The sequence below is a fragment of the Pleurodeles waltl genome, chromosome 6 (genome assembly GCF_031143425.1).
Source record: "Pleurodeles waltl isolate 20211129_DDA chromosome 6, aPleWal1.hap1.20221129, whole genome shotgun sequence".
Lineage (NCBI taxonomy): Eukaryota > Metazoa > Chordata > Amphibia > Caudata > Salamandridae > Pleurodeles > Pleurodeles waltl.
This window is the reverse complement of record NC_090445.1, coordinates 1,051,396,928-1,051,420,620: the sequence shown is the minus strand read 5'-3', so window position 1 is coordinate 1,051,420,620 and position 23,693 is coordinate 1,051,396,928. Positions and strand designations below refer to the sequence as shown.

At 43.6% G+C, this 23,693-nt stretch overlaps 1 protein-coding gene across 4 annotated transcripts in view; it reads left to right on the top strand.

The window, feature by feature from the left end:
- CHD5 (chromodomain helicase DNA binding protein 5) overlaps positions 1-23,693 on the top strand; it is a 981,350-nt gene that overhangs the window by 486,705 nt on the left and 470,952 nt on the right. For all 4 annotated transcript variants that reach the window (XM_069239999.1, XM_069239998.1, XM_069239997.1 and 1 more), the window contains exons 19-20: positions 9,355-9,496; positions 12,126-12,257. In XM_069239999.1, the coding sequence (XP_069096100.1) occupies positions 9,355-9,496; positions 12,126-12,257 (274 nt within the window). The remainder of the gene's footprint in view (positions 1-9,354; positions 9,497-12,125; positions 12,258-23,693) is intronic.

Here is a 23,693-nt window from a genome sequence, read left to right as displayed (position 1 = left end):
TGACAATGGACGTATAAAGGACATGTACACGTACATCTTCCATGTGTTCCACTATACGGATAACATATGCTGACAACTGTAGTGACAAGTGTGGTGATATCACCAGACACTCACTACATATGTCATTATCCACAATGTGTGACCTAATGTATCTATTTGTGACGACATGCAGGTAATTTCGCAGTGTGAACCCAGGACAGTCATGTTACAGACTGACATGGCATCCGCCTGGCCCACATGCATTGGACAGCTGGAAGTGACCTTGTTCCGCCGGTGCAAGTCATCATGGCCGAAGGCAGTCTGAACCGCTGTGCAACTGCTCATTGGATAACACTGACGTCTATGGGAGACTGGGACCAATGACCATCACCGCCGGCAGTGATGGTCATGACCACGGTGGTCGAAACCGCCATTTTGCATGGGCCATCTCACTTCCCTCCTGGCATTCGGGCAAGACAGACCTCCACTTTGTGTGCTGTTGTGTCCTGTATCTTGGAGCAACAATGGCATGCACTGCAGGGGATAGGGCCCCAGCCTTCACTGCAGAGGACCTTGAGAAACTGTGGAAGGGGTCTTACTCCTGTATTGGCGGTTGTACGGTCTCCAGGGCAACAGGTCAGTACAACGTCCTTAGTCCCACATGTCAGGTGGTGTTTGACGATATCTGTGTGTGCACATTGAAATGTCATGACCGATCAGGTGTTTTGCATGCACATGATATGTGTGGTATATTGGCAGTGTGCATGGACCGTGTTTGTTGTGTGTCGCCAAAGGTTACAGCGGTATTGCTTTTATTTACATCATGTTCCCCATTTTTGGAATTTTTCCCATGCCGGTCAGCGCCCACCAGAAAAAACGGTTATGGAGAGCCATCGGCAAGGAAGTGCGGACCCTGGGGGTCCATAGCCGGCAGAGCACCCTGTGCAGGAAGAGGTGGGAGGACCTGAGGTGCTGGGCCCAGAAGACTACAGAGGCCCAGCTGGAGATGGCCTCCCAACATGGGAGGGGTGCCTGTCGGACCCTGACCCCCCTAATGGCATGCATACCGGCGGTGGTCTACAGCACAGCAGCCACAAGGGGTTAAGAGTTGACTGTTAGGTCACTTCTGCATGGCTGTGTACTGTGACCCTCACTGGACTTGGAATGTACGTGGTCAGGTGAGATTTAGGGAATGTACAATCCTGGTTGTCACATCAATCATGTAGGAGTGTGTCATGTTAGCTATGTTGAACCATGCAGGAAAAGAAGTGGTGGTACTGTGACACACATTCACCAGTACATATGGGTTGCTCAAGTATGCCATCATATCACTGGCTGCATCCTCCATCTCTGTGTGTACTGTGGTAGTGCAAGGTGGTCATATTGGCACTGTATATGGGTAATGACAGGCATGTTACATCAACATTGCTATTGCTTCACCTGCTACATCAATGGACCTCTGTACCACATGACCTCACACATTCCTGTCAGTTTGTTAGTGTGCTCAGTCCCTCTGACCTCTGATTTGTATCATCCCGTAATGGATGTCATGTGGTTTGGTATGTTCCTGGGCTGGATTGTTGTCATTCATGCAGTTGATAGGCATGTAGTGGTCTTCAGGTGTTTAGGCTGCAGGGTTGAGGTGATCTCTGATGAGTTTGGGTATTGCTTGAATGACTCAGTTGTAAATGATTGCATAGTGGTCTCTTGTTTGCCCGACAAGGGCTGTAATATGTATTGTTTGTATGTGAAGTGCATGTGTGGGTTATCACCATTTCCTCCCTTTCTGTTTCTTCCACCCTCCTTCTCTCTCTCCAGCTCTGTCTATGTGTGCATTAGCATCATCTTGCGGAGGAGGAAAGGCACCAGCGAGTGGGGATGCAGCAGCCCACGGAACCCAGGAGGCTGGCACCAGTGAAGCTGAGGGGACCAGTGGGACGGAGGGCGATGGGAGCACCACGGGAGAGACTGGAGCAACCAACATATCTGATACAGATTCCTCCTCCGCTGACGGCTCTCTGGCGGTGGCGGACCCATCTGCGACCACCTCAGCACCATCCTTGTCCACCACTCCCTTACCAGCACCGCCAACCCTGTAGCACCCCACCCAGTTGCCCGTGCCCGCTCACCCAGGAGGGTGGGCGTTTCCTTCGCCGCAGGCACCTCTGACCCTGCCCCAGTCAGCTCTGCTGCCCTCAATGAGAAGGCTATTGACCTCCTGAAGTCCATCTCTGTTGGGCAGACAACCACTGTGAATGAAATCCAGGGACTGGCATCCCAGATGCAGCAGTCCAATGCATTCCTGGAAGGCATTCAAGGTGCCTTGTCTGGCCTACACAGATCGTTTCATGCTCTGGCCTCCTCGTTAACGGCAGCCAGTGTCCCTTCATCTTCCGTCCCCCCTCAAGCTACCAGTTCCCAATCCACTATCCCTCTCCCTACACCCGTCTGAAGCACAACTACAAACCAGCATACACCCGCTACAACAGACAAGTTGCGCCTAGATAGTCATAGGCATCACAAACGTTCATACAGGCCTGCACACACACAACACACATCTGCAAACACGTCAACAGACACTCCTTCCTCCATCTCTTCCCTTACAGTCACATCTCCACTCATACCTAGCCAGCACTGCATCATCACACACGGCTCCTGCTATCATTCCTGTCATACCCTCAGTCACCACAACAGCAGACTCACAGACACACACCCTACAGACCACATCCGCACTCACCACGACTGCCATCTCTGCCACCTGCAGCACATCCACCTCACTTTCACACACCACTGCAACATTCACTCACACACCTTTCATTCCCTCTCACTGCATCTCTACCCCCTCCTCCCAAAGAATGCACACGCACACATTCACCCACCCAACATTCACCCACCACACACATTGCACACACCAGTATCCACGTACAGCACACAAACACATCAGACGAGCACTCCATCTACCTCCACTATCAACCCTCAATCATGTTAACGCCCCGTGTACCTAAGAAGGTTTTCCTTGCCGCCCTTGACCTCTTCCCTACACCTCTCCCACCCAGTGTTCCCCATAAATGCTGTGTCCCCCTGCCGCTCTCCGGCCCTTCCACCTCCCATTCCTCAGGTGCCCCCTCTGGTGTTTCCCCTACTCCTCCACCCAACAAGAAATCTACCCGTCCCAGTGCCAAATTCACCAGTCCCAAGCCCAAATTGATAAATGCCCCTTCCACATCTAAGCCTCCCCCACCACCCCGCACTCCTGAGGTACCTGCCTGTCCCATTGATGCCCCTATGATGTGGAGGCCTATTTGCTGTCAGGAGTCAAGTTGGGGCCAAGATTTTTGGACAATGTGTCCTGAATTTCTGGACATTGGACTTGTCATTGGGACATATTGTATATAGTTTATTTTATTATTTTGTTGTTGAATACAACTGCCCACATTGCTGTGGTTGTCAAGTTGAAATGCTTGTCCTGGCTTCCTTCTACATGGTGGTGTGACATCTGTGTGCAACGGTGTGTGAGGTCTGTGTATGGGTTGTGTCTGTGTTGTTGCATGCACTGGGTAGAAGGGTTTTGCCATGGGCATGTCTGACTGCTTTCTTGTATGGGGTGTAGTGTGCATCCATGTGTATGGTGCTGCATGTGTGGATTTCCTTGATTGTGGGTTGTACGTGATGTGTCACCTGGGTCATGGTTTGGATATGTGTTCACTGCTATTGTTTGTGTCATTGCTACATAAAGCTCATGGTGTGTGAGTATGTGTGGTGTGGCACAACATGCTTGTCTATGCCTATGTTGAGGTGCTAGTGGTCTAGTTGTTGTTGTGTGGTTATGGGGCGTGTGGGTGGTGTTTGTGTGCGTTGTGCTGTATGTTTGGCACATTTCTGCTTGGCTTTGTGTGTGTATTGGGTACTTGGCATTGATGTATATTGTGTGTGCCTGTGAGTGGCCTTCGCTGTCTGTGCGAGGAATGTGTGTTATGTGTGAGAGGGTATCACTGCCATTTCCTCCCCTCTGTGCTAGGCGTTCTTATGGTTGTCATCTTTGTCGTTGTCAGTGGCTCTGAAGGTGTATGGTGAGATACAACACTGGGAAGACTAGAAATTTGTTTGTCATGGCGGCCGCGGAGGCATCTCTATGCCTGGAAGTGGGTGTCTCCTTTTGTACTTTCTGTTTCCGCCAGGTTTTTTGTAGCAGCCAGTCCGCCCCAGATATCCTGGCAGTGTGGTGACTCGGAATATTGTGGGCAGTACATTGGCTTCTGCCAGCACGAAGTTGGCTTCCGCCGCCGGATGCTGCTCGTCGGCTGTGGCGATGCTGGTGGTGAGTTGTCAGTGTTGCATTGGGTTCACCGCCTGTAAGGAAATGCCTCCTTGGCATGGTTACCCCCTGACTTTTTGCCTTTGCTGATGCTAAGTTATGATTTGAAAGTGTGCTGGGACCCTGCTAACCAGGCCCCAGCACCAGTGTTCTTTCCCTAAACTGTACTTTTGCCTCCACAATTGGCACAACCCTGGCACCCAGGTAAGTCCCTTGTAACTGGTACCCCTGGTACCAAGGGTCCTGATGCCAGGGAAGGTCTCTAAGGGCTGCTGCATGTCTTGTGACACCCTAAGGACCCTCACTCAGCACAGGCACACTGCCGCACAGCTTGTGTGTGCTGATGGGGAGAAAATGACTAAGTCGACATGACACTCCCCTCAGAGTGCCAAGCCACCCTTACACTGCCTGTGGCATGGGTAAGTCACCCCTCTAGCAGGCCTAACAGCCCTAAGGCAGGGTGCACTATACCACAGGTGAGGGCATAGGTGCATGAGCACTATGCCCCTACAGTGTCTAAGCAAAATCTTAGACATTGTAAGTGCAGGGTAGCCATAAGAGTATATGGTCTGGGAGTTTCTCAAACACAAACTCCACAGTACCATAATGGCTACACTGAAAACTGGGAATTTTGGTATCAAACTTCTCAGCACAATAAATGCACACTGATGCCAGTGTACAATTTATCGTCAAATACACCCGGAGGGCATCTTAGAGATGCTCCCTGAAAACATACCCGACTTCCAGTGTAGGCTGACCAGTTTCTGCCAGCCTGCCACACACCAGGCATGTGGCTGGCCACATGGGGAGAGTGCCTTTGTCACTCTGTGGCCAGGAACAAAGCCTGTACTGGGTGGAGGTGCTTCTCACCTCCCCCTGCAGGAACTGTAACACCTGGCGGTGAGCCTCAAAGGCTCACCTCTTTTGTTACAGCGCCCCAGGGCATCCCAGCTAGTGGAGATGCCCGCCCCTCCGGCCACTGCCCCCACTTTTGGCGGCAAGGCTGGAGGAGATAATGTGAAAAACAAGGAGGAGTCACCCACCATTCAGGACAGCCCCTAAGGTGTCCTGAGCTGAGGTGACTCCTGCCTTGAGAAATCCTCCATTTTGAGTTTGGAGGATTCCCCGAATAGGATTAGGGATGTGCCCCCCTCCCCACACGGAGGAGGCACAAAGAGGGTGTAGCCACCCTCAAGAACAGTAGCCATTGGCTACTGCCCTCCCAGACCTAAACACACCCCTAATTTCAGTATTTAGGGGCTTCCCAGAACCTAGGAAACTAGATTCCTGCAATCTTCACAATAAGAAGGACTGCTGACCTGAAGCCCTGCAGTGACGACAACTGCTTTGGCCCCAGCCCTACCGGCCTATCTCCCAACTTCGAAGAAAACTGCAACAGCGATGCATCCAACAGGGACCAGTGACCTCTTAAGCCTCAGAGGACTGCCCTGCACCCAAGGACCAAGAAACTCCCGTGAACAGCGGCCCTGTTCAACAACCTGCAACTTTCTTGCAACAAAGAAACAACTTTAAAGACTTCACGTTTCCCGCCGGAAGCGTGAGACTTTCCACTCTGCACCCGACGTCCCCGGCTTGACCTGCGGAAAACCAACACCTCAGGGAGGACTCCCCGGCGACAGCGAGCCGGTGAGTAACCAGAGACGACCCCCCTGAACCCAACAGCGACACCTGCAGAGAGAATCCAGAGGCTCCCCCTGACCGCGACTGCCTGTAACAAGGGACCCGACGCCTGGAACCAACACTGCACCCGCAGCCCCCAGGACCTGAAGGAACCGAACTCCAATGCAGGAGCGACCCCTAGGTGACCCTCTGCCTAGCCCAGGTGGTGGCTACCCCGAAGAGCCCCCCCTGTGCCTGCCTGCATCGTTGAAGTGACCCCCGGGTCCCTCCATTACTTCCTACCTAAAACCCGACGCCTGTTTGCACACTGCACCCGGCCGCCCCTGTGCCGCTGAGGGTGTACTTTCTGTGCCTGCTTGTGTCCCCCCCGGTGCCCTACAAAACCCTCCTGGTCTGCCCCCCAAAGAGGCTGGTACTTACCTGCTGGCAGACTGGAACCGGGGTACCCCGTTCTCCATTGAAGCCTATGTGGTTTGGGAACCTCTTTGACCTCTGCACCTGACCGGCCCTGAGCTACTGGTGTGGTAACTTTGGGGTTGCCTTGAACCCCCAACGGTGGGCTACCTTGGCCCCAACCTTGAGACTTGTAAGTGTTTTACTTACCTGCAAACCTAACCTTTACTTACCTCCCCCAGGAACTGTTGATTTTTGCAGTGTCCAATTTGAAAATAGCTTATTGCCATTTTTACAAAGACTGTATATGATATTGCTTTTATTCAAAGTTCCTATAGTATCTAAGTGAAATACCTTACATTTAAAGTATTACTTGTAAATCTTGAACCTGTGGTTCTTAAAATAAACTAGGAAAATATATTTTTCAATATAAAAACCTATTGGCCTGGAGTAAGTCTTTGAGTGTGTGTTCCTCATTTATTGCCTGTGTGTGTACAACAAATGCTTAACACCACCCTCTGATAAGCCTACTGCTCGACCACACTACCACAAAATAGAGCATTAGAATTATCTCTTTTTGCCACTATCTTACCTCTAAGGGGACCCCTTGGACTCTGTGCACACTATCTCTTACTTTCAAATAGTATATACAGAGCCAACTTCCTACACCGCCTTACTCATTATATGGCGGTCTGCACTGCCACCCTGATGGCAGTCATAACACCTCTTCCGGCGTGGCGGTCAGCTTACCGCCAAACTCGGAATGGCCACCTTAGTGTCTAGTTATTGCACATATGTTATGTCATAAGCACTAATTCAGCATTTTCCCCAGACACTACCTTTTTTCTTTCCTTATTCCTTTGAATCTGTTATGTTAATGTCAAATGCCAGCTTTTCAATTCTTTAAGCGTTTCCATTTCTAGTTTAATGCCCATCTGACAATATACAAAGACCTGTCTGGAAAGACACTGGTCACAATTCGGATTGCTTCCCTTCATAAAAAAATAAGAGTCAGATTTACAAGCCCCTAGTGCCTTTTAGAGTCATTTTTTTTAATTACGCTAAGGTGGTGCTAAGAAAGCCATTCCCCCATGCCATATTTAGAACGTGGTGCAATCCATGCACTGTACCACTTTGCACCCTTTGCACCAGGCATAATGTATGCAGGAGGGGTGTTCCCCCGCAGGGAGGCACAAAATAATGGTGCAGTGAAATTTACGATATTTCACAGCGCCATTTTTTCCATCATTTTCAAAGCCTGCCCATGGCAGGCATTGAAGTGACGCTCCTGTATTGGTCCATGGGCCTCCCTGTGCTTTGCTAGTGACAATAGAGGGTGTTGCAGTACCAGTGGTTGACCATGTGTGATGCTGGACATACTCCATCTCTAAGCTGTCCTTTTTCACTGCAGTAACTTTAGAAATGCATTTTATGAACCACAGTGGGCTTACTATTTTGTGGGTGGCATCTGTCCCTCCCTAAACCCATCTTTAACCATCCCTTTACCTTTTTTTTTACTCCTTCCTAAACTGCACCTAATTTGTGGTAAGTACACCCCATGTTTCAAACATCCCATGGTCCCGTCCACATTTACTTCAAAGGCCCGATCACAATTGCAGGGCTAACTGATCTCGGTGCAAAGGTTTTGAATAGGCACAGACTCACAAGCTGTGTGATAATTATCAAACTCTCACAGTTTTCCACTGGTAAATTATGGCAGGTCAAACCTGCCAAAATTTATTGGGGGAAAAAGCCTGTTAAAAAAGGGAAACCATACAGATTTGCATGTGGTTTCTTAACTACTGATTTGGATGCTATACCTCATTTGCATTTTAAAAAGTCAGACTAGAGGATATTTACCTCACATGCTCTCTGGGATAATGGTATTTCTCATGTATGATAAATGTCTCATCTATTCCGCCTAACTTGTAATTAGGGATTAAATAGTAAACATACTTGTTGGGCATCTCCCCATATAAAAGGTAGAAGAGGTGGAGATATACATTCATAAAATCTGTTAATCACATTTTGTAGTGTTTTAGGAGTACTATTGTAGTACTACTAAAGTGCTACAAAATGCAGTTTGTGAATAGGCCCTTCAATGACAATTGTGATACACTATTAATTACAAGCATGCCTTTCACACAGGTGTGCCTTTTGCGCACTACAAAAATGACCAAATCAGGGACATCTAGCAATTTCATCACATTGGGGCATATTCAGGCACACAATGCTTAAAAGTGTGGTCAGAGATCTACATCTCCTCCTAAACTTAATTTTACGTTTCTTTTCTATACACAAACATTCTGAGAGATAAACCCTTCTGCAAAATGTAGGAGGAATGGAGCCCACTGTGCAAATGCACTCTATCTCATTTTCTCCATCAGGAAATCATGTTTGACTGAGAAGACAGCCCTTTCCCTGCACCCCCAACAAATGTAGTGCTGATCTCATCTCCTTGGCTGGAATACTTTAAGCACCATTTTCAGGATGGCAAAGGGTCAATATCAGGGTTTGAAAATGCCTACTGTTCCCAAACTTCCAAAGCAAACAAAACTTCACCTTGTAACACACCTCCCAATCACTTAATTGGGTTTTACTACTCTGATTTATCCGTGCTCATAGCAGATAAATACATATTAGCAAATGCATTTATTCTTGATGGGAATTCTTCTCTGAATTTCTGACAGGTGCAGATGGAAATATTTTGATGTGCTCACAAATCTTCAACCTTACATATCTTAGTGAATATGGCTTGCTTTTTCATTTGCTCACAGCCTTCCTTTGAATTGTAATGAGTTCTCATGTACAAAACATCCATACACTAACTCCAGACAAAATCATCCCACCATCATAGTGCTTCTTTTTCTTAAGAGAAGACAGTTTTATGAGAACTATTTAATATGTTACACTACAAAAATATAATGCCATACCTTTACAGAAGCAGTGTGCAAGGAGTACCTTAGTATTTACAATGTCTGCTGTTCATCTTGTTTTACATGTCTATCCTTTTACTTTTCAATCAGGAAGTACTACAAGTTTATATTAACTCGTAATTTTGAAGCACTGAACTCAAAGGGTGGTGGAAACCAGGTTTCACTACTCAATATCATGATGGATCTGAAAAAATGCTGCAATCACCCATACCTGTTTCCCGTTGCAGCAGTGGTAAGTTTGCATTCATACAGTTATTTAACAAACTTTAAAATGTCATAAAGGACTGATTACACCTATGTGAAATGTAATAACTGGCTTTAATCGTTGTGTAAGACAAAATGCCTTCTTGGAATATTGTTCCTAAATAATATAAGAATTAAAGCCATCGTTTGATTGCATACCATTTGAGACATGAACAAATTTGTTGAAATGTTATTAGTTGACAAAGGGAAACCATCAGCAATCAAGCAAAGACCCTGACATATAAAGGATTTAGTGCACATGAGTGAAAAGTTCATGCACAAAAACAATTAAAAATGTATCATTCAAAATTTCACATTTTGATGTACAGAAAGAGGATTATTGAACATTTTAAAGCACAAAGTGCAGTTAAGTACGCAATAGGTCTGCTAGTAAGTATTTTTTCTGTCCTACTTGTAGGGTTATTTCTGGGAAGTAGGGGCCCTGTAGTTTCCTCCTCTGGAAATACATTTAGTAAAATGATGAAGCTAAAGAAAGAAACAAATAGCAAGGATCAATTTCCATCATACATATATAAATCTCCTACCATGAAAGTTGTCCAAAGGATACCAGGGCAATGAACACGAGCAGTCCTGGAAGTCTACAATTTGAATAGATTTGTAAATAAGATTTTCGTGCATCTCTGAAAGTTTGCAAGTGTGTGTAGGTTTTAGGCATACATCTATGATTCATAGAATTTGAACTTGCCAAAGGAAGGTTTATGAAGAGAAGTAAAATGCTTTTTACCATATTGTCTTACAGACTGACAAATTACCTACATCCATCAGGTAAATGTGAACACAAGTGGGAAAGTAAAAGAAAATGGGAGCATTTACATTACAAATCAGTGAAGTCACAAATTTAAAGATTTGGAAATGAATAGTAGGAAGACAAATATCTAATTTAATTTTCCAGACACAAACACCTTTCAAACATGAGAATGAAAACATTGTCTCATGCCTTAAAAATAAATAATAGTGCCTTAATGCTTGAACTTATCATGATTTGGTTTAGTTATGCCTTTTCTGTGCAGTATTTTCAACTACACATCTCAATGAACAAAACAGTAGTATTTGGTTTGGCTACTCTAAGAAACTTTTTCAATTCACTATCTGGGCTTTGCAGACCTGAAATCATAGGCCCGTATTTATACTTTTTTTGCGCCGCATTTGCGTCGTTTTTTGACGCAAAAACGGCGCAAACTTGCAAAATGCCATTGTATTTTGTAGGTTTGCGCCATTTTGCGTCAAAAAGCGGCGCAAATGCGGCGCTAAAAAAAGTATAAATACGGGCCATAGTTCCTGACATCAGAACTAAAAATGACATACAATGGTAGATGGGAAACTGTGAATTACTGTTATATATTTTCCTTATGTGTTCTGAGTGACATCAACTATTACCAAGCACAACATTGCCTCACCTTCATAAGCATCTCCATGTCATCTTGTAAGAACATTATCAATTTCCTATTGACATCCCACCCACTCGATTTACCCACAGACCATCATTCTTCTCAGCCATCAAACTAAATGCAAATACCTGAAATTCTGCCAATCTTATACACCACCACCAGCAGTTCCCTTTCCCCATTTATAGTGGTAAAACGTGGTTGGTAGTGTTAAAGCACCACCTGCATTCCCCTGCCTTCCTTCTGTCTGTACAGAAAGTAAGGTGGTAGAAAGAGGGCAAGATAGTAGACTGTCATTCACAATTCCACCACTTCACTCAGGTCTCTAGAAATCTAGGCCAGACATAAAAACATTTTTATTTTCTGATAATTTAAGGAAGTAGTTTAGAGTTTTTACATCAAACAGCATAATATGATGTATTAAGTGGGGATAAAACGATATTTGGGAGAGATTTTGGTGATTGAAACCATACATGATCTTTTCACGTATTACAGGGAACATTATGTCTTAGTACTCAGTGAGTGATCATGAGGCACCATAGCAATGTAATGTTAAATCTGTTGGGTTAGTATGAATGAAGGCACTATTTCAGTTGTATCAATGGTCAATCAGGATAAATTTGAAGGTGCATATTCAGATAGGAGCACATGTCTTAGCAGAGAGTTTATGAAGGGCGCTCGTGGTGAGTCGGGGCTGGGTTTGTGATGAAAAAAACATATCAGAAGTCTGTGGAAGCCAGTGCTGATAGAAGCAAAGAACAGAGAAATCTAAACACAAGAATTAGAAGCTTGTTTTGAGAACCCTGTAATACTGTAAACAAGTTTGCATGATATTCCGCAGAAAATGTTTATGGAGATCTGGGATGGTTGAATACGGAAACAAGTAGAAACTACAAAATATTTCACAGAATGTAAAAGTGGCAATTGAGGAAACATTAAAAAATGAAGATGTTGCACAACAAGTTGTATATTTGTTAACACTTAGAAAGTAACTCATAAAGGATGGAAATTTACATGTCTTCCCAAATGTATGTGTTCCCATCTCACATTATAAATGTTAGGAATATGCAGAAGCCAGTTGATGATATCCTGTGTTCAGGGTTGATATACAGACTCTCACAAGTCAATTATTTACTTTATAAGAAATAGCCTACTATTTTTTTTCAAAAGGCAATTTGCTTTTTAAAGAGTTATTCATATGTATTTACACAGGAAGCTCCGGTTTTGCCAAATGGATCTTATGATGGGAGTTCTCTGGTTAAGTCCTCTGGAAAATTGATGCTGCTACAAAAGATGCTAAAAAAACTTAAAAATGGTGGACATAGAGTTTTGATCTTCTCGCAGGTAACAGAAAATAGTGACAAACCTTCTTAATAAGTGATTTGCTACAAAACTAGATATAGTGCACACAAACACATGCCTCCATGCCACGAATAACACAAATTGTTGAACTCATCTTTGCATGTAAAATAGACACAATGATGCTGTTACCATAGTATTCTAAAACAAGCATATGCCACCAGTGTCCGAATTACAGGCTCTGTGCAACCTGTTGCTCATCGCATTCAATTGATACCATGATTCTAGGGCCCTGCATATTGTTCAAACCACAGACATATTTTGTGCATCAAAAATCTTGATACTGCAAATTAAAACAGAGTCAAACTGTTTTGGTTTCCAATTTGTACACAATTTGCACTTTGACGTGTAAATATAATTTACTAGCTAAAATTTGACTTGTATAAATACTCGCACTTCTGCATAAAAAATTACAAACTGTCACCCAGATATTCTTAAAAAACATGTAACCCAATTCTGCAACCAAAGTTGCTATGCTGCATTGCAAGAAATGGAGAAAAGACAGTGCCATATCTAGTTATGGTGCCTTTCCTTACATACCCTGTTCTGGCAAACGTTTGGCTATCTTGCTTCATGCACGCACCTTTGCACCACAGTGTGCATGACGTCTAGCATGGGTTTTGTACTGAAAGGGTATTCAAAGGTGCAAAGCCTTGATAAATCTGGTTGTGTATGCTGAAGTGCATGTGTTTTATGAACTGTACACTATAACAGTTTAATTCAGTTATTACTAGAGATCCTAAAGACATTTTTGGTACCCAGAATATGCCTGTTTTGCATAACTTAGGCACAATTTTCATACCATTGTAATATAGTGCAAAAATGGCTTGTCATTAATTTGAATGCTGTGCACGAACCCTTCCACGCACCACGTCTTTGTATATTATCATCCTTGTAGAGCATACTTTGAGCCGAGATATGCTTGACTGAATACAGGTTTCCCACTTCACTCCGTGTCATCTCACACATTGTTTCCAGCTCAGAATGCGTGTGCGACAATGCATTCTGGAAGTTGTAGTCCAGGTTTGCTTTCATCTAACTACTTAGACTAACAGGACTAAAAGCAATGATTTATGCATAAAATGCTCAAGGGTGGACACAGTGTCTGGAATGACAAGGATTGAGGTGGTCATTCTATCTTCATATACGTGGAATACCAATAGAAGTTCAGAAGTTTTAAACTTTTATACATCAAAGTCAACAAAATATGTACAATTGCATCAGAAGTAACATTCATATTTTTATTAGTATCCAATGTAACAACTTAATTTATTGTATGACCAACACTAGTGTAGGAGGTTTTGGATGTTTTTTCTGTTTCTTATTATTCCTTCATCATTTTGTTTTTACTTCTACTTTTCTTTCATTCATGGTTTCCTTTCCTTTCCTTCCTTTTCCTATGTTAAGTCTTTTCCATTACATATTTACTTTCATATTGGTGGAATACAATTTAGAAATATTATATGAAAATTATTTAGAGCCCCTATTGAGTTATGTTTATGAAGAATAATTTGTATTTGATGCGTAGCAGGATTTGTCCAGAAAGATTGACTGCGCTGCACTCATATATGGTATGTAGGTCACAACAGTTTGTGATGTTAGAATATTTATAATAGACCATGAAGTATGGATGCTTGTCTCTGAATTTTAAGACAACTACAACAGATCTTCAGTAGCAGTAACTATGAATAGGGCTGAGTGTGAGGTGCATATGAGGACTGGTTATCGTGTGAAGTAGGTGAGGTTTGTGACCACCTCCAATGCAAATTATTCAATGAGACACATATGTCAGTGTAGAGGACATTCTAAAGCTGGGGTGTGATATGTGAAAGGGCCTCAAATGAGAGGCAGCACAGAAAGGGTTGGCAATGCCAAGGAAAGGGCTGCTTGACAAATTAGAGTGCACCTAAAAATTCTCAGCAGAGTAAGACTGTTATACTGTGAATTGATTTAAAAAGTGAAGAATTTTTATTACACCCTTAGTTTGGCAGATAGCCAATCGACCTGTTTCCTGTGAAAGGCGGTAGGGTAGGTACATGGTAGATTAAACAAATGTCTGGCAAATGTTATACCATTGACAGCTGGACAAGGGGTATACAGTAGGAGCCTAAGTAATAGAGTTTTACAGTCATCTACTGTTACTATGGTGTTTATGAGCATTTTGGTGGCTTGACATAGGCCTGGTAGGACCATGGCTTCCTTGCTGCACTAGATGTAAATGACCTGAACATCATGCTGGATCTGAAGAGCATGCCCAGCTTTTGATGGAAAGGGTGGGGGTGAGGGTGAGGGTGTCGGAGAAATAGGATGGGATGGGCAGCATGGTTGAGGCAAAAACTGCAGAGAATTAGACCATTCCAGTATTTTCAAAATTGAGTTTGGGGATCAAAGACACCGCTCCTGTGAATATTGGATTTAAGACAGTCAATGATCAAGTGCAAGTTATGATTGATGAGTGTACAAAGGGAGGAAATGATTAGACAGTAGAGAAACTAAAGGGATGCTAAAGGAGGAGATGGTGTCTCAAAGGGAGGTGGTGTAGAGGGAGAGATGTAGTGGGCCGATGATGAAGTGGTAAGGGTGATAAAAGAATGATCAATTGGAGAAGTGTAAAGAAAATGAGTCCTGGACTTTTCTGCCATTCAGTAGTGATGAAAGAGTAGCTAGCATATAAGTGTATTCAATGGTGCTGCAAGCTGTGGAAATGTGCATGTCTCTGATGGGAGGTGATACTAAAGCTGGACCTGTGAGAGTAAACAGTCTCCAAGTAGTCACATGCAAAAACAGGATTAAATATTCAATTGAGCACCACAGGTTCAATACCCAAAACTTCTATTTCTTTAGTAAGTCAATCTTGTTCCTTTAAATGAAACAGTAAGTCTAAAACACAACTATTCATTGGAAAATCTTTGTTTGTCAGGCTCTAGTTTTTCACTTATTTTAGATATGGCAACAGGAGTTGTGAAACTAGACAGCAATTTCAAGACGATAAGGGGTCGGATGTAGAATTTTGTAGTAGCATTATGACAAGTGATGACTTCAAGCATTTCGTGTAGGTACTGCATGAGAGGACAAAGTTAAGTAGACTAGAGAGACACTTTGAATAATTGAGGAGGAAAAACAGTTTGGAGTGCAACCCACTAGATTATCAAATATAAAGATGTTGAGAATCACAAGAGGGATACATGGACACAAGAAAGAGACTTGGGGAAGGACATGAGACGAGGGAGGCAATGAAGAAAATGGTGATTGTGATTTTGGCTGTGCTCATAATACTTTAAAACAAAGAAACAAAATAAAGAATGGACTGTGGTGGTGACCTGTGTCTTTGTATTCAGTTCTCAGTGTATAACACATCAAAGTGCGCCACGGCATACTCCACCTGCACATATTTATTGGGTTTTGAATTTTCTGATTCAATGTATCATTGTAGTTACCGACACTTTCAGCAGAGTTCTAGTCTAGGCACAATAGATGCCGCTAGCTTATGTCTGAATAATTAGTGAAAACCATGTTTAAAAATGTATGTATTGCAATAGAAGCCTTTTCCTCCTTTTTGTCCTCAGTTTAACATGGGCTAGTTTGACAGATGCCTTTCACATGACTCAAAGATGAAAAGATATTTTGCAAAGCTCCTTCAAGTACTGTATCAAACTGCAGCAAGTGCCAATCGTTTACGTCTTGACTCTGTGTCCCATCTGATTTAGTACCACTGGGTCAGTAAATCTCACAGTATTCCACGTTTCCCACTATTTCGTCCATGCAAAACTCTTAAATGTATATGGACAAACCACTTAAAATTAGTGCAGTTTACAACCAATGTGTAATTTTAAACCGTGCTCAAACAACATTTAAACAAGATTGTGGACTAGGCAATCGGCATAAAACCACAAGTGTGACCTGAGCAGCATGAACAATTCATATTTTAAAAGAAGCTCTTATCTATAATTTCACCCTTTGTCTAAGTCCTTCTGTAGACCAGCCATGCAAGCTCCATCTTCTTCTGATAGAACCGATTAAAAGAACCAGAGGATCTTGCGTTTTGCTTGGACCTTTGGTCTGCTCCTAGACAGAAGCATTTTCTTAATCTTCAAATGTTGTAACAGAGTGCACATCCAACACCTCACCAGTCATCGTCTCCCCCAGATTCTTATGTAGAAAAGCTTCCACAGATGCTTAGACTTTTTAAACAGCACTTTTCTACTGCCACAAATTGTTATGGTCCCAACAAAACCTTTTCTTCTGCCCTAGCTAAAACACTTTTGAATGGTTAAATCTACTGGGGTACTGCTTATTTTGACCACAATTATTCAGACAAGTGTACGATAATTATTATTGAGCATTCTCTTGTCTGGGAATTGTGCTTTTTATCCAAAGACCTGTTTTGAATTGTGTGGCTGTGGTGAGGTTGCACCTTCTAGTAGTCCTCGGCTGGTATTTTTTCTGTACAAGAGTGAAAATCTAATATTATTCTAGCACATTTCGAAAATGATTGCTTCTGAGTTGTGCCCTCTGTGAACAGGAACGGCATGTTTATTTTCTTCCTCATCAATTCTCTTGTGCGAAATCCCTCAGCTATCTCACACTTCAACTGCGAGACACAACAGCTGTCAAGGGCATCTGGCACCTGCTACATTAGGCATAGAAATTGGTTAATTTCATACTCGTGCCATTATCTTTCCTTTCTTTCAATTTTCATGCACATGTTACTGCGTTGGCTCATTTTACTTTTTGAGTCGGCGGCTGGAATATTAGAGCGTGTTGTCGATGGATTCCACTGTTCATGAATTATGGACGCATTCAGTACAAATACGAGAGCAATGAAGGAAACGAATGGCGCAGGGGAAACGGTTTTGTTTTCGTAAACTTGCATTTTATTTTTTAATTTAAAAATGCTTTCTGAAACTTCTTTAATGGACTCCAGCGCACAATTAGGAATGTAGATACAATCTAGCGGGCCGGAATCTTTCTTAGCAAAACATATAACCTGCAAGTTAAACCAGGATTTATCCAACAAATACTGCAGGCAGTGCTTAATTTGAGCCCTTGGTTTTCGGTGGGAGGCACCGGCACTTATTTTTGGGGGCACTTATTTTTCTGCATCAGGCATTAACTGCGAATAAAAGACACATATGGGAAAGACGGAGAAAGCGAAAAACGAAAAAGCTTATAAAGGGGAGAAAGCAGAAAGCTTCAACAGTGAGGTGAAGGGGCAAACGGGTGGCTGTAAATAGATTAAAGAGCCCCGAGAGGGAGTTAGTCTTACACTGCCTCAGTATTCCGTGTTTGCACATTTAAACAGCAGCTGCGTGTTTAATAGAAGAGCTTTGAGCATCAGCACGTTTTTATTTACAAATTGAGCACTGACTGCAGGGGCATTACACCGGCGCTGGCAGACCCTGTGTGGCACAGGAGGGGCCACCGCTTTTCAGCAGGCACACCATTCAGCCTAGGGTCTATGAATAATAGTGAGATATGCGAGTCTCAATGGTCCCTCATTATGTTTTGAACGTGCCACGTTGCGCCACTGAAATACTGGCAACTTTGAACCTTCTCTGCACTGTTTGCAGCGAGCTAAAAGTACCTGAGCTATGAAAATAATAGGCCCTCATTTGGAGCGGCAGTAGAATCTGCATGTGCACACCAATGCCAGGCATTTTTCACAAATAAATTGAAGCAGGTTTGACCTGTCGGAATTTATCATGGGAAAATCATGAGGGTGTGATAATTATCCAACAACGTGTAATTCCGATCCCTGTGCAAACCTGATTAGAATTTAGCCCTGAATTCCTAGTGAGGGTCTAAGGGCCATTTTTATACTTTTTGACGCAAAACTGCGCTATCGCAGTTTTGCGCCAAAAAGATTAGCGCCGGCTAACGCCATTCTGAAGCGCCATGCGGGCGCCGTATTTATTGAATGGCGTTAGCCGGCGCTAGCAGACCGGCGCTGCCTGGTGTGCGTGGAAAAAAACCACGTACACCAGGCAGCGCCGGCGTTGGGGAAAATGGCGTTAGGGCGTCTTAAAATGGGGCAAGTCAGGTTGAGGCAAAAAAATCGCCTCCACCCGATTTGCGCCATTTTTAACGACGCCCAGACGCCATTTACATGACTCCTGTCTTAGTAAAGACAGGAGTCATGCCCCCTTGCCCAATGGCCATGCCCAGGGGACTTATGTCCCCTGGGCATGGTCATTGGGCATTGTGGCATGTAGGGGGGCACAAATCAGGCCCCCCCTATGCAAAAAAAAATAAAAATAAAAAAAAAAATTATACTTACCTGAACTTACCTGAATGTCCCTGGGATGGGTCCCTCCATCCTTGGGTGTCCTCCTGGGGTGGGCAAGGGTGGCAGGGGGGGTCCCTGGGGGCATGGGAGGGCAGCTGTGGGCTCATTTTGAGCCCACAGGTCCCTTAACGCCTGCCCTGACCCAGGCGTTAAAAAGAGGCGCAAATGCGGGGTTTTTTGCCCCGCCCACTCCCGGGCGTGATTTTTGCCCGGGAGTATAAATACGACGCATTTGCGTCGCAGTCATTTTTTTAGACGGGAACGCCTACCTTGCATCTCATTAACGCAAGGAAGGCGTTCACGCAAAAAAATGACGCTCATTCCTCATACTTTGGCGCTAGACGCGTCTAACGCCAAAGTATAAATATGGCGTTAGTTTTGCGCCGAATTTGCGTCGAAAAAAATGACGCAAATTCGGCGCAAACGGAGTATAAATATGCCCCAAGTCTTTTCGAAGCTAGCGAGAGATACTTTTCCAAGCCACATATTTCTGTGCACTTGAAGATGTCTGTTAGAAATTACAGCCTTAGGGTGGTCATCCCCCAACTTTTTGCATGCCTCCCTCCATTTTTCTGACCCTGTTTTTGCTGTTTCTGCGCACTTTATCACTGCCAACCAGTTCTAAAGTGCTTTTGTTCTCTCCCCCAAACATGGTAACATTGGATCCTACACAATTGGAATATTTAATTTACTTGTAGTCCCTAATAAAGTGCACTAGTAAGGCCTGTAAATTAAATGCTTCTAGTGGGCCTACAGCCCTGGTTGCGCCACCCACATAAGTAGCCTCTTAACAATGTCTCAGGCCTGCCACAGCAAGGCCTGTGTGTGCAGTTTCAACGCGACTTCGACTTGGCATTTACAACTACGTGCTAAGCCTTAAACTCCCCTTTTTTACATATAAGTCAACCCTAGGGTAGGCCCTAGGTAAACCATACAGGCAGGGTGCTATATAAGTAAAAGGCAGGACATGTACTTATGTGTTTTACATTGCCTGGCAGTGACAAACTACTGTGAGGCCTGCTCCTCTCATTGACCAGCATTAGAACTGCGCTTATATACTTTTAAGTGGCAGATTCTGATCAGAAAGTAGTAGCCCTATCATGTTCAGTATGGCCAGAATGGTAATAGAAAAACCTGCTTACTGGTGAAGCTGGATTTTAAAATATATAATTATTATATATAATATTTGAGAAATGCCACTTTTAGACAGTGGGCATTTCTCTGCACTTACTGCCACCTGTGCCTTACAGCCTTTCTCCAATCCTCGTCTGGTCTGTGCTGGTTTACAGCTCCCCTATTGCATTCCACCCAGACAGCCATAAACACAGGACACTCAGTCACATCTACGTTCATCTGAATACTGAATGGGTCTCCCTGTGCAGGAAGGGTAGAGGGGCTCTCTCTTACATTTCAAAGGCCAGTGGCCAGCCCTCACACAAAGGACTGATAACCCCCCACAGGGATTCTGACAGACAGGGCCGGGTTGAAAGGGAAAATTGTGCACTTCAAAACCATTTTTTGAATTTTCCCATACTTCGAAGGCATTGTTGGGTGTATATATACTGGATCTCTGACCCCACTAAATCAGACACTTCTGGATTTAATCCTGGGTTCTGTCAGAGGGACCTCCTTGCTGTGAAAGGGCTCATGTGGACTGCTTTGCTGGGAAGGACTGCTGCCCTGCTTGTTGCCCTGCTACCTACTGGACCCTGGCTTTCCTGGAAGGACTTTGCCTTCCCCACAAGTACTCTCCAAAGGCTTGGGTTGAGCTTGCTTCCTGTTCTAAAGTCTCAGGGCCATAAAGACTTCAACCCAGAGAAGAAAATCCCTGTATGTCAGGAAATCGTCGCAACGCCTGCAGAAATCGATGCAGCACCTTCCTTGTGGTGGAAAACATTGCCGCATTGCCTTCCAGATTGACGCAGCGCCTGCTCCTTCTTCCAGCACGTCAAGGATTTCCAAAGCATTGGCCCTGGACGTCAAAATACTCCTGCATCGCAGTGAGGAACCAAGGCTGCGCTCTTGGAAATCGATGCATCACCTTGCAGCATAGAAACAACGCATCGTCTGTGCTGCGCCGGAAAAGCCGACACAGCACCTTATTTTTCCACGCATCTCCTCATCTGCGATCCCCGTGCGTCGTTATTTTTTATGTGTCTCAGGTACTGTGTATCACAAGGATATAACTAGCGATTCTTAAGGATTAAGACTCATTTACATCTTTAAAAAGTGATGTCTTGACTTGTGAATATTGGATTTTTGTCGTTTTGATCTTATTTTATCCAGATAAATATTATCTAATTTTCTAAACTGGTGTGAAGTACCTTTTGTGGTGTTTTCACTGTGTTACTGTAGCAGTTATTGCACAAATACTTTAAACATTGCCTTCTAAGTTAAGCCTGTGTGCTCTGTGCCAAGCTAACAGAGGGTGAGCACAGGATCATTTTTTGTGATTTACACTGACTAGGATTGTGGTCCCAACTTGGACAAGGGTGTATACCTCTGCTAACTAGAGACCCTATTTGTAACAATGTGTTTATCCATAATACAATTATTATTTTGCTTCTAAATATCTACCTTTCTTGCTCCTAGCATTTCACAAGACTATTTCCATTAAATGAGTTCCAAGGAACTAAAAAACTATGTGTAATCTATCCATATCTGTGAGTTTATTTATTTACTGCCAGTCAGGCTTAGCATCATTTCAAAAAGGCTGGTTTAAAGAGGCCATCCCCGGAACCAAAAACAGCATTTCTCTTTACCACCCCTGTACCACTAATAATCACTGACAATAAGCTTTCTAGAATGTCCCTTTGATGATGTCTGCTAGGGTATTCAGACTTAGTGTGACATCATTCATCCAATGAGCCCTGCTATAAAATAGGCTTCCATGCAAATGCATACGTAAATGGTTGTAAGAGAACGTCTTCATTTTGATACATTTCTGACTAGCAAATGCCATGATATTTTCAGGACTTTTAAGTCCCTCGGGTCCTTGCATCTGACATTTATTCACTTATTTTTGTGCATCTTAGAGCAGAACCAATACAGGACAAACAGGACTACAAGAATTATAAAAACCATTATTCGATGAGCAACTAATAAATAGACCTCAAAACTTTGACAGCTTTAAAATTTGCATCTCTTTTGCACGTGCAAATATTTTAGGTACTCCCTCTCATCTACAGGCTTTTCCTTTCCCCACAGACCTTCCCTGCACTTTCAAGATCTGAGACCCCGTGCTTAAATGGCTACCGCCAACCTATCCACTCGTCCCCCTCAAATCTCATTTCATCCTTCTCTCCATATTCCAAATCCTATGCCTATATTAGCTTCCTGCATCACTATGCCATCCCTATCCACACCCACCTTCCTTCTTCTAGGATTGCCCAGCATCAATTAATTAATTTCTTCAAGATCAAACACAATAAGTAAAAGTGGAATTTCACCTGGGCTACCCAAGGAATACCATGGATAATCACTTTCTCCTTGATTCTTTAACACATATATCTTGACCTTCAGTATACATTATCAATAAATTCAAGATAACTTTTCAAACCTATGTAGATGAGATGAGACACAGATCATGAACTGTTTTTGAGAAGATGCACTAACCAGCTAGATGTTATTAAACCAGCACACAAGGTAAGCAACCTAGAAGTCATTTTAGCCCAAACACTTAACAGGTGAATGTTCGGATGATGATCCCAACTATCTTCAAATGCTCAGCAAAGTAATTTCAGTGTTAAGCCTCACAATGTCAATCTTGTTCATTTGCTCTTGTTAATATGCCTCAGATACAGTAACAGAATGTACATAGGTTCCCAGAACAATTTTTTTAAAAAAAACCTACATGTAGTACACAAATGAGAAGCACATCTGATCCTATGCTTGGCAACTAGAGCATGTTACTTTTTCTGAGCCTTACATTGTCTGCCTTTCAAACAGCTGGTCAACTTTCAGATCCTATGTGTTGGACCTGACAGCATTAGGGTGGTGTTCCCCCAACTTTTTGCCTGCCTCCCTCCATTTTTCTAATCTTGTTTTTGCTGGTTTTAGGACTCTGCACACTTTACCACTGTTGACCAGTGCTTAAGTGCTTGTGCTCTCTCCCATGAACATGATAATATTGGCTCCTACCCAATTGGCATATTTAATTACCTATAAGTCCATAGTAAAGTGCACTGTATGTGTCTAGGGCCTGTAAATTAAATGCTACTTGTAGGTCTGAAGCACTGGTTTTGTCACCCACATAAGTAGCCCCTTATCAATGTCTCAGGCCTGCCATTACAAGGCCTGTATGTTTTAATGCCACCTCATTTTGGCCTTTAAAACCCTTTGCCAAGCCTAAAACCCCCCTTTCATTACATATAAGTGACCCCAGTGTAGGCCCTATGTGACCCACAGGGCAGGGTGCAGTGTATTTAAAAGGCAGGGCATGTACGTTTAGGTTTTACATGCCCTGGTAGTGAAAAACTCCCAAAGTTTTTTTTCACTATTGAGTCTGCTCCTCTCATAGACCAGCTCTGGAAATTCCCTAATATACTTTTAAGCTGTAATTCCCGATCAGAAAGGAATAGCTACCTCATGTTTCATATATTTGGAATGGTAATGATAAATCCTCCTGGTGAAGTTGGATTTATCATTGCTGTTTTAGAAATGCCACTTTTAGAAAGTTGCCATTTCTCTGCTCTTACTACTCTATGTGCCTTACAGCCTGTCTCAAATCCACATCTGGTTTGTGCTGTGTGACAGCTCCCCTTGTGCATTCCATTCAGACAGCCATAAACACAGGACACTCAACTGTATTTGCTTTCATCTGCAAACTGATGAGTCTTCCTGGGCAGGAAGGGTGGAGTGGCTTACATTTACACTTCAAAGAGTTGTGGCCTGACCCCACACAAAGATCTGATAACCCCCAACATATAGCCTGCCAGACAGGACTGGGCTGAAAAGGAACTAGTGTACTTCAAAACTAATCTTTGAAGTCTCCCCCACTTCAAAGGTAGATTTGGGTATAAGTACGGGGTCCTCTGATCCCAACAAATCAAACACTTCTGGATCTGGAACTGAACCTCTGTCAGACGGACTGCTGTACTGCTAAAAGGACACAACTGGAATGCTTTTCTGCTTGT